Source organism: Xyrauchen texanus, chromosome 45, assembly GCF_025860055.1.
Source record: "Xyrauchen texanus isolate HMW12.3.18 chromosome 45, RBS_HiC_50CHRs, whole genome shotgun sequence".
Taxonomy (NCBI): domain Eukaryota; kingdom Metazoa; phylum Chordata; class Actinopteri; order Cypriniformes; family Catostomidae; genus Xyrauchen; species Xyrauchen texanus.
Genome location: NC_068320.1, coordinates 27,235,023 through 27,247,375, shown reverse-complemented (window position 1 = coordinate 27,247,375; position 12,353 = coordinate 27,235,023). Strand labels below are relative to the sequence as shown.

The window sequence follows — 12,353 nt, the reverse complement described above, 5'->3', positions numbered from 1 at the left end:
TTTTCCAAGTGAGCCATACACAAGCCTCTGGGAGCCTCAAGAACCATTTCAGCTGCTAACTCATCAAGTAACAACCCCCCACCCCCCCAAATAAAAAACACAACTCAATTTTTCAGCATGAAAACCGTCAAGGAGGTACAATAGAAATACAACGACTTTTCTACAAATTTACAATAAAAAAAAAAGGCATGATGGCAGAAACATACAACAACATCTAAAATATAACACTAAAACTCTACAGGCAAACTTTTGATGCGTCGTCCCTTCCAGACTATTTACAAACCATGTACAAATGTCTAAAATAGACCATGTTTGTGATTTAAAACATGCAAAAATATCATACCATTTCATTTGAAATATTTGCTTTATGAGTAAGTAGATCAGCAAAGGATCTTTAAATATCGTCCACTTTGGCTGGACCTGTTTGAGCACACAACGTAGAAACAGGCGCGACTGTCCATAAACGTTCAGTTCTGTAAACGTGTTTTTCTCCAGCAAGGCAGTGCAGTCGGATACAGCACAGGAAGAAGGCGAAGGCACAAATCTCGCACCTAAAATACAATCCGGTTTGATCTCGGGACAGGTATAAGGCGGCCTGATTTCAAGCGAGCGATCTGAAGGCCGTATCAGGTCAGGGCTTGTGCGTGATGACTAGACTTTATGAGTCAGCAGGTAATGTGTGTTCATTGCACTGCCCATTTGGCGTGGCATAATGTGGTTCAAATGTTATCTGAACTCTTTTGTAAGCTAATCACTGCTGTTGAGACATTTGTAATAAAAGAAGCTATAAAAGTGAGTTCACTCACTGGGCTCATAGATCATAAATCCTCTATCATTATAACGTAAACCGTCCAAATACGCCGTTCTGGTTTCCTGCAACCATTCGAGAGAAAAACTGCATCTTAAGTGTGGACCGGGCTGTATGCACAAATTCTTCATTTTGGTACAAAAATGTGATAACTGGACCTTTTCCCCCTCACACAGAGGAAATGTGATTCATATGGTAATGTAAAAGAAATAGTCCTCGAATACTCCGTTTTGAGCGAGCTATCCTTTTCAAAATAACAAACACTAACAAATCCTCAATGACTAATGTTGCCTAATGAAGTCACACATGAGTATGAAAATGTTTCGTTGACGTCTTGAAGAAAAAATAAAACCCAAAAGTGCTTTTCATTCGATTAATCATTCGGCTCAAATCTCTCTCGCCCTCCTTCTCTCTCTCTCTTTTAAAGACCCCATGAAACAAATGCAGTTTTGAGTGTTTCAGTGTTTCCTATTGAAACAGGAAGTTCAAGCAGGACATTTTAAAGGGCTCAACCCCTTCTAACCCTCAAAGACTCAAATGTCTGTTTCAAGCAATTCAATAATATCTAATATTCAATAAATATGATTTAAAAACGACACATAGCAACAGCTGACGATTGAACTGCATCACAACAACAGTTTCGGCGAAAACAAAAACCCATTTTAACAGTCTGGCTAGTCACAAAAAGGAAAAAAGCTCAACGACATGCATGAAAACGTTTGATTTCATGGGGTCTTTAAACGTCTCGATCATCTATTCAGTCTGTTCACGGGTCTCAGATAGACTTGATGTGAGTTTTGAGAAAACATAAATGAGAACTTAAACAAACAAGAGCTTTACAAAAGAGACAGAGGGAGAGGTGGAGTCACAGGGTTCAATCCAAACTGAACGTCCATGTCCTCGTGATGGAGAGGGAGCTTCAGTTTCAGCACCTTCTGAGTGCACTGTTTAGTGAGCACCTTTAGAGCCGGGAGGGTTGTGGATCCAGTCTAATGTGATGAGAGACAAACTGCCGATCATGAAGACGATTCCCACCACCAGAAAAATGGCCGCCTGTGGACGCAGAGAGATCATATGTGAGGTTCACACAAATACATGCCAATTAAACAAATAAAAAACATGCATCTGAAGGGACATTAGTAACACGTGCTGAACCCTTTCAAGTACTTCTAATAACTAAAATAAGCACATTACGATAACTGGGATATTAACCACGTTGGTTGACAAAATCATCAGAATTGAATCGTGCACATTTCATAAACATTCACATCATTCTTTGAACTCACTGATATTTTCTGTGGTGATCTGAGAGGAACACTCTTCACCAGTCGCAGGTAAAACGCTGCCGGAAGAATAAAGATGAGCATTGTGGCAGCAGACGAACCTAAAGAGAGATGAGAAACAATTATTGTGTGTCCTCACGCTAGCGTGCACATCCACAAACCAACGATTTTTAAGAGATCTACTGACCGATGAAGCCAAAGATGTCTCTGATGGTGGGGACGAAGATCACGAGCAGGTTATTAAATGCCAGTATAACAGCGGCGATGATGAAGTGTCTGATCCAGCTGAAGGTTTTCCCTGAGAAACACAGCGTGATGACTGACGAACGAATCTGCAAACACACAAACAAGCATTCGGTAAGACTAGGATAGCATCTTGCATTGTTCCAAAACAGCGTGCACAATATTAGCAAACATATGCGCGGGAGAAGTTACTGAGACTGAGCAACCCCTAACCTCGCAAACCTTGAGATTGCAGCCGCCATACAGTAAAATGACACGCTTGTCCAGAATTCAGGCCAGTGGCTTTACAGATAATTCACAACAAATGAAAAGAAAACAACTTCCTTTATGAATGCAATTTTATATTTCAATTTAATCGCATTCCTCACAATTCAAAAGGACATTGAGAAGGAATATTGTTGGCACGCGCTGCAGCACACGAGGACTTTCCATAGACGTTTAAAAGTAATTACATGACTGTGCGAGTCCCATAAAAACCGGTCAAGAAAATGTCTTGGTCATATGTAACCCCCCCAATAAATATATCAAATTAATTCTATATAAAGCCTACATTTATGACCATTGTGATTTTTTGCATTGACATTTTTCCCCTTAATTCTCATGAACATATCAAAGTCATTTTTTATGTATTGCACAAAAAAAAGATGCTGTTTTACAATGAATTTTCAATTAAAATCAGCACAAATGAATGAATGAACACTTTTATTCTACTTTACAATTTAAATATAATATATATATATATATATTAATATCGCAGTAGTGAGAATATGATTATGTTTTGTTTTGATACAACAAAGAAATAAAAAATTTACATTACAAAAATAGTTTATCCATGTGTCCAAAAGCCTCTCCTGCAGGCATGAGTAACGAGATCTCATTCGGTTTCATTCTGTGCCATTTGAGTCATCATCGAGTCCGTTTCATGTATTTGACGCCATCTCCTGGTGGCCACATGTAATTTCAGTGAACGAGCCTCTCTGCCCATATTTGGATGACGTCCACTTCTGGTTGCAGCGGTCTGAATCCTAATATGATTGGTGTAGCATTACATGATGTTGGACAACGTATTACATCATTTCCGATTAAGTCATCTGATCCAGGAAGGCTAACACCGATTTACATTTACATTTATCCATTTGGCAGACGCTTTTATCCAAAGCGACTTACAGTGGACTTATTACAGGAGAGAAGTGCCTTGCTCAAGGGCCCAACAGTGGCATCTTGGTAGTGCTGGGGCTTGAACCCCTGACCTTCTGGTCAGTAACCTTGAGCCTCAGCCACTGAGCCACCACTGCCCCAGATAGCATTTAGCCAGATAGCACATTGTGTGCACATTGTGCTTTGTGTGTTTTATCGATGATTTCAGTCATGAGATTTCACAGAATGAGTTTCATTCTGTGTCATTTGAGTCATCATTGAGTCTGTGTCGTGTATTTGGCGCCATCTCCTGGTGGTCATATGTAACATTGTGCTTCATGTGGATTATCTAATGATCTATACATCTGATTATCTTGTGTGTGGACTCGATTGAAAGATAATCACTGACTCTAAATAATCATATGTGATATTTTATGTTTTGTTCATTTTTCGTGACGTTATAAGAGAACACGTGGCATATAGGTTATGAATATTTTGACAATTATTTTAATATATAAATGTATTTCATATGGCTGCATTTTTCGCCTTTGCATTTAATGTTACACAAGTTAAAACATTATTTAGGGATGTTTTGTCAGATTTACTTCACTGCTGAGGTCAGTTTCATCCACAAACTATAGATAAATAAACCTACACACAGTAATGTTGTGAATGGAGCAGCACTGTACGAGCCGGAGCAGGTGAGCTGCATGAGTGAATGATCTGTGCAGGTCACAGGACCCGAACTGATCCGCTCAGAGCCTGAGAACCAGAACTAAGGCAAAGTTCACCACACACACACACACACACACACACACAATGCAGGGTTTAGGGTGAGGCATCAGACAGGATTAACAATGTAATCGTGAGCCACAGTTGCATCAGCCAGCAGCAGGAAGTAACCGTATGACTGACAGATTTTGGTGCGCATCACTCTCAAATCTCTAGTAAAAGTGAGGTACAGATCGCATTAAGTGCGTCTTAACTATCCTGTAAAGTTCTATAGGATCTAATATTAGTCCAACAGATATCAGATGCACCAAAATATAAAATGAGATCTTTTTAAAAGAGTTTTGTGGCTTTGAGTTCATGTCTGGTCATCTATATGTAAATGCACTAACATATGTTAGCGTTACTGTAGGACAAACAAGTGAAAGAACTTTAAAAGATCATATTTCAACAGCAAGTTTGCCAGTAACTGCGGTAGCTTTTATATCTAGAACGACACCTCATAAGGCATCATTAAAAATAATTGGACAGCAGACGGTTTCCATAAAATGAACGATAGTGTTGCATAATCGTCCTCTTTGATTAGACAGTCTTTTAAGAAAAAAGACAGTGGTTTGTGGTCCCTTTGCCAGAAGCCGCTTAAAGCCGATGTTCCTGGCCAACACCCGGGTGCAACATTTCTGTTCGCCCTCAAAAGTATTCGACATCTACCGGCGAGAGCTTCTGAAGTCCTGCACCAAACACAGGATCGAATGTGTGACATTTTACCCATGACCCGCACTAATGACTCCTGTCCGAGAGTCACCGTAAGGACGAGAACCGTGGCGGACAGTCACGTCTCCTCGGTTTGAAGACACACAACATTTTTAACATTCTTGGGAATAACTACACGTAACCAAAATTAGCAACACTACTAACTTAACTACATTTAAGCATGACAGTAGCTCAAGCTGTTTTCAAAACAAGTACATTGTTTGTAGTGGTGTAGCGTGACAAATGCTAGCCTATATTGCAGTTTTTTGGCACTCTTATAACATTGTTTTAAGTGGTGATGGGATGTCGGATTAGTTATTGTGAATTGAACAGTTCAGATAGTCTATTGGTTCAAATTGCACTGTTTGATCTTAACCAATGGCATGAGTTTGGAGGCGGAATCATACATTTGTCCAACCAATAAGAGACAGAGGGAGTGTTTAGGAAACCTGTTTGAATATAACCATTTGTTACACTTAGAAATAACATACTACCACGCTACTTTTACTATTATTGTGACTGAAAAAGTAAATATAGTATAGTAGTATGCTAATCTTATACAGTTGGAGTCATTAGTTTACATACACTTAGGTTGAAGTCATTAAAACAAATTTTTTAACCACTCCACAGATTTCATATTAGCAAACTATAGTTTTGGCAAGTCGTTTAGGACGTCTACTATGTGCATGACACGAGTAATTATTCCAACAATTGTTTACAGACCGATTGTTTTACTTTTAATTGACTATCACAATTCCAGTGTGTCAGAAGTTTACATACACTAAGTTAATTGGAAAATTGGAAAATTCCAGAAAATTATGTTAAGCCTTTAGACAATTTGCTTCTGATAGGAGGTGTACTGAATTGGAGGTGCACCTGTGGATGTATTTTAAGGCCTACATTCAAACTCAGTTCCTCTTTACTTGACATCATTGGAAAATCAAAAGAATTCAGTCAAAACCTCAGAAAATAAATTGTGGACCTCCACAAGTCTGGTTCATCCTTGGGAGCAATTTCCAAACACCTGAATGTACCGCGTTCATCTGTACAAACAATAGTACGCCAGTATAAACACCATGTGACCACACAGTCATCATACCGCTCAGGAAGGAGACGCATTCTGTCTCCTAGAGATGAACGTAGTTTGGGGAGAAAAGTGCAAATCAATCCCAGAACAACAGCAAAGGAGCTTGTGAAGATGCTGGAGGAAACAGGTGGACGAGTATCTAGATCCACAGCATAACGAGTCCTATACGGACATCACCTGAACGGCTGCTCAACAAGGAAGAAGCCGCTGCTCCAAAACCGCCATATAAAGCATTTTGCAAGTGCACATGGGGACAAAGATCTTTCTTTTGGAGAAATATCCTCTGGTCTGATGAAACAAGAATTGAACTGTTTGGCCATAATGACCATCGTTATGTTTGGAGGAATAAGGGTGAGGCTTGCAAACCGAAGAACACCATCCCAACCGTGAAGCATGGGGGTGGCAGCATCATGTTGTGGGGGTGCTGCAGGAGGGACTGGTGCACTTCCCAAAATAGATGATGACATCACGAGGAAGGAACATTATGTGGATACATTGAAGCAACATCTCAAGACATCAGACAGGAAGTTAAAGCTCGGTCAAAATGGGTCTTCCAAATGGACAATGACCCCCAAGCACACCTCCAAAGTTGTGGCAAAATGGCTTAAGGGCAACAAAGTCAAGATATTGGAGTGATCACAAAGTCCTGACCTCAATCCGATAAAACTGAAAAGTGTGTGTGAGCAAGAAGGCCTACAAACCTGACTCAGTTACTCCAGTTCCGTCTGGAGGAACGGGACAAAATTCCAGCAACTGATTGTGAGAAGCTTGTGGAAGAATACCCAAAATATTTGACCCAAGTTATACAATTTAAAGGCAATGCTGCCAAATATTAACAAAGTGTATGTGAACTTCTGACCCACCGGGAATGTGATGAAATAAATAATCCTCTCTACTATTATTCAGGCATTTCACATTCAACAGATCATTTTGATGAGTAGCTGTGCATGCTAGTCTCCCTTATGTAGCTTCCTAAAAATGGTTCCTTAGAAGAAGTGACCAATAACCCATTCATATCAGTCATCAACCACAAAAAATACAACGGTATACATCTCGCAGATGAACAAAGGGGTTAAAATGTGGTACACAAAATGCAGGTTGCAACCCTTATTTCTCTTGCACGGAGCTGTCGAGTTCCTCTCAGTGAGGTGTACATCATCATGCTGTTATAACAGACACAAACCGGACTAAACCACCAGCACTAATCATGTGACTGGACCTCATTGACCCTTATAGGCCCTGACATGACCTTTCAACTCTGGCTATGCTGACCTCATGAATCATGCCGCCACTTTCTAACCAAAGCATCTCAGACATCAGCCTGCAGAGCGGCTAACATGAACAGAGCACAAACTAATAGACATTTACAGGCGTAGGTGTGGAATGGGATCGTACACGTACACGAGAGGGTGTGGCACGCATGCAAGCACAAGCATTTAATGGGTCACACCACTTTAAGTATACACCTGCTTTACATTACACACTAATTATAATACACGCTCACTCTTGTGGTTAAGTGTCTGGCTTAAAGGGATAGTTCTCTTAAAAATTGAGTATAAATATATATATTTATAAAGCAAAATGACATTTCTTATTTCTTTCCATTGAGATTGGGGGTAAATGATGACCTGTAAATGTTCTTGACAAAGTCATACGGGTTGGGAACAGCATGAGGATGAGTAAATGATGACATCATTTAATCTCATTGACTGTTTAAGTTCAGACGTGATTCAGAAATTATCTGATATTTATATTATTAAGCATCACTACAATCCTCGCACCACCACCATCCTTCCGAGCTCATCATGGAGTCTCTGAATAACGTTTACAGCGCATGTACAGTAAAAATAACTCCCTCGTATCAGCTGTTTGTCATGGCTTTGTTAGTAAGTGTTGTCTCTGCGGTTGAGTCAAGGACTCTGTGTCTTGTAGACCAAACAACAGAAATCTCGCTCATAGCATGTGACATTTAAGAGAACCTGAAGGCCAAGAACCCAAACTCTACCACCCCTGATCTCTACTGTACAGCTTCAAACAGCACACGGACCTCAGCTGTGCACCTAAAGCAGCAATTCAATGCTACATGTCAATGGCTATGTTTCAAAAGACCTGGCTTATAACATGAGTCAGTTATGTGGCTTGTTTTCATGCTAACAAAAGGACTTATTTTGTGCAGTCTATTTTAAAAACCTGTGAAAGACCCAACACTTTAAAGCCCAACATCATTATGTGTGTTTCTAGTGACTCCGGTGGACACTTGATGTAACTGCACTTTTTGCAAGGTCATTTTCTGCACTGCATCTTGTAATATTCCATTCCCTCTCCTCGGCCCCTCCCCAGTGCGTGTGTGTGTGTGTGTGTGTGTGTGTGTGTGTGTGTGTGTGTGTGTGTGTGAGAGAGAGGGAGAGAAAGCAATGGATATAAATAGAGACACAGTTCTTGGGCGCCCTCTGTCTGCAACTCAGTAGAAGTGTCTTCATTTATCCTCTTTATCCCCCCCCCCCACAAGTGAAATGTGTGGAATTATTTATCATGCATTTAAATAGACTAAAACTGCATTTTTATTGGTATCTAAAAGCGTCAAGTTAGCCAAATTGACTAACATCCACAATCGGAGAATGTTAATAAAAATACAAACATTTAGACACAAGTTCAAGTGTAACTACCCAAAAAAAAAAAGAAAAAAAAGAGGGTGATCCACAACACGTTTATGTAAGTGAGTTTGTTGGTGTTTTGTATGCAAATGTGTGTTTGAGTGTGTGTGTCGGCGTGCGTGTGGGCGTGTGTATTTGAGCACTCACAGGAAACAGTACTATGGGAACGGTCAACGTCACAGCCGTCAACACAGCCAAACGCACCAACAGAAGCATTGTATCAAACTTGTACACCTTAGTGAAGGTGTGCAACAACTCTGCCTCCACATGATCTGAGAGAGAGAGAGAGAGAGAGAGAGAGAGAGAGAGAGAGAGAGAGAGAGAGTGTTATGGCAACAGCTAACTTCTAGAATGTAATGTTTGGCTTGTGATTTAATAGGCTTGTATGTTAAAGGTGTGTATTTTGAGAGAAGTGTGTGTGTGTGTGTGTGTGTGTGTGTGTGTGTGTGTGTGTGTGTGGAGACTTACCATAGAATGTCAGATATCCAAACAGGGCAGAAAGCAGATACATAACCAGCATTGCCAAGATTGACAGGTTTGATACAGCCTGCATTTTCCTCTGAGTACGACTACAGGGACAAAAATAAAAACATTAGGATTGTTTTTACTTATATTAATATTAGGGTCATCCATCTTTTGTACTGTACATTAAAATGTTTAATTTACTTTCAGCCTATATAATTCAGTAGACGTAAAAGGTGGTCCCATGCTACAGGGATGGTATTAGGATAGCAGGACATACTTTGATACACACTGATCTGCTCTGAATGATTCCCATATTCATATAACATGGATTTTACATGGTATTCCAAGATACTTCAAAGAATACCATGATTATACTAGTACAGGTTCAAAACACATTGTATCACCCTGGAATACGTATATAAAAAGAGTACAGCTTTATAACATCTGCTATTACATCAGTTATAACAAAATAAATAATTAGTTACATAAATAAAAATAATTATCAGTTATCGGTATCGGCTAAATTAGTAAGTTTCCTATTTTTTGTTTGTGAAGCTTTAAATGTAAACGCTCATTAAAAACAGGCAAAAGAGTACAGATTTATAACATCTGTTATTACATCAGTTATAACAAAATAATTAATTAGTTATATAAATAAAAATCATTATCAGTATCGGCTAAATTAGTAAGTTTCCTATTTTTTGTTTGTGAAGCTTTAAATGTAAACGCTCATTAAAAACAGGCAAAACAGTACAGCTTTATAACATCTGCTATTACATCAGTTATAACAAAATAATTAATTAGTCATATAAATAAAAATCATTATCAGTATCGGCTAAATTAGTAAGTTTCCTATTTTTTGTTTGTGAAGCTTTAAATGTAAACGCTCATTAAAAACAGGCAAAAGAGTACAGATTTATAACATCTGCTATTACATCAGTTATAACAAAATAATTAATTAGTTATATAAATAAAAATCATTATCAGTATCGGCTAAATTAGTAAGTTTCCTATTTTTTGTTTGTGAAGCTTTAAATGTAAACGCTCATTAAAAACAGGCAAAAGAGTACAGATTTATAACATCTGCTATTACATCAGTTATAACAAAATAATTAATTAGTTATATAAATAAAAATCATTATCAGTATCGGCTAAATTAGTAAGTTTCCTATTTTTTGTTTGTGAAGCTTTAAATGTAAACGCTCATTAAAAACAGGCAAAACAGTACAGCTTTATAACATCTGCTATTACATCAGTTATAACAAAATAATTAATTAGTTATATAAATAAAAATCATTATCAGTATCGGCTAAATTAGTAAGTTTCCTATTTTTTGTTTGTGAAGCTTTAAATGTAAACGCTCATTAAAAACAGGCAAAAGAGTACAGATTTATAACATCTGTTATTACATCAGTTATAACAAAATAAATCATTAGTTATATAAATAAAATCATTATCAGTTATCAGTATCGGCTAAATTAGTAGATTTCCTATTTTTTGTTTGTGAAGCTTTAATTGTAAACGCTCATTAAAAACAGACAAAACAGTACAGCTTTATAACATCTGCTATTACATCAGTTATAACAAAATAATTAATTAGTTATATAAATAAAAATCATTATCAGTATCGGCTAAATTAGTAGATTTCCTATTTTTTGTTTGTGAAGCTTTAATTGTAAATGCTCATTAAAAACAGACAAAACAGTACAGCTTTATAACATCTGCTATTACATCAGTTATAACAAAATAATTAATTAGTTATATAAATAAAAATCATTATCAGTATCGGCTAAATTAGTAAGTTTCCTATTTTTTGTTGTGAAGCTTTAAATGTAAACGCTCATTAAAAACAGGCAAAAGAGTACAGATTTATAACATCTGTTATTACATCAGTTATAACAAAATAAACCATTAGTTATATAAATAAAATCATTATCAGTTATCGGTATCGGCTAAATTAGTAGATTTCCTATTTTTTGTTTGTGAAGCTTTAATTGTAAACGCTCATTAAAAACAGACAAAACAGTACAGCTTTATAACATCTGCTACTACATCAGTTATAACAAAATAATTAATTAGTTATATAAATAAAAATCATTATCAGTATCGGCTAAATTAGTAAGTTTCCTATTTTTTGATTGTGAAGCTTTAAATGTAAACGCTCATTAAAAACAGGCAAAAGAGTACAGATTTATAACATCTGTTATTACATCAGTTATAACAAAATAAATCATTAGTTAGCCTTAAATACATTTAGAAATGTCGCTCCACTCACTCTTTCAGTTCGCTGTAGATGGGCAGAACTTCAGGGTGACACACGAATGCAAAGGCCAGAATAGGAACAGTGTAAGCAGTCTGAAAAACAACACAAATATCATGAAGCTCTTGCAGTCGGTCTGACCAGTCCTGTATGGGACATATGATGATGGTCACGTCCTACACATCTGCATCCTCACCTGAGAATTGAACACAAAGTATTTGGGCGTGCACATCTCGGCGTCTTCGTGGTGAGGTGTGAACTGGACAGTGGTGTCGTGGACAGGTGTGTGAGGATCCAGGTGAGGTCCGTTCATCGCCGCGTCAGAGACGTACGCAAGCGCCGATGCGTTCTGCAGTGCGTACAGATCCAACGCATCAGAGCCGTTTATACTCATGTTCGACTCGTGTTGGTAAAAGAAGGGAAGAGGGCACGGGAGAATCGTCTTCTTATAGATCAACTGAGACAGACACAAACAAATGCACAATGTGGTTACATAATCACTGTAACACCATAAGAGTAAACAAACAGAGCTGTAGTGTTCATCGGAGAGTGAACATACCACGCCCACGAAGAAGACCATACAGGAGAGAGAAAAGCCACTAGTGTACCCGAGATACCCTGCAGGATGACAATACAGTGAGATACACACATCATGACATCATAGTACACAAATATACACATTACACTGAGTCTCACCGAGGTTCTTCAGCATGGAGAGCGGCAGAATGATCACGATGGACACAAACACCACCACATAATTACCATTCAGGTACCATTCACTAAACAAACAAACAAAACATTTCAGATTTAACACATCAATGTTGCCTAGCAATATACGCAGACATGCTCATTAAAACATCAATGAGGAACAAGTGAGCACTTACCCAGAATACTCCTCCAGGCCGAGGAACGCTTTTATCACCTCAGGCAGCTC

At 38.2% G+C, this 12,353-nt stretch overlaps 1 protein-coding gene across 1 annotated transcript in view; it reads right to left on the bottom strand.

Moving 5' to 3' along the window:
* Positions 1-958: 958 nt before the first annotated feature.
* slc38a4 (solute carrier family 38 member 4) overlaps positions 959-12,353 on the bottom strand; it is a 37,335-nt gene continuing 25,940 nt past the window's right edge. The window contains exons 7-16 of the mRNA XM_052118405.1: positions 12,304-12,353; positions 12,116-12,198; positions 11,979-12,037; positions 11,616-11,876; positions 11,435-11,514; positions 9,163-9,263; positions 8,842-8,966; positions 2,279-2,423; positions 2,095-2,192; positions 959-1,861 (exon numbers count right to left, since the gene is read on the bottom strand). Coding sequence (XP_051974365.1) covers positions 1,757-1,861; positions 2,095-2,192; positions 2,279-2,423; positions 8,842-8,966; positions 9,163-9,263; positions 11,435-11,514; positions 11,616-11,876; positions 11,979-12,037; positions 12,116-12,198; positions 12,304-12,353 — 1,107 coding nt within the window. The 3' untranslated portion in view covers positions 959-1,756. The remainder of the gene's footprint in view (positions 1,862-2,094; positions 2,193-2,278; positions 2,424-8,841; positions 8,967-9,162; positions 9,264-11,434; positions 11,515-11,615; positions 11,877-11,978; positions 12,038-12,115; positions 12,199-12,303) is intronic.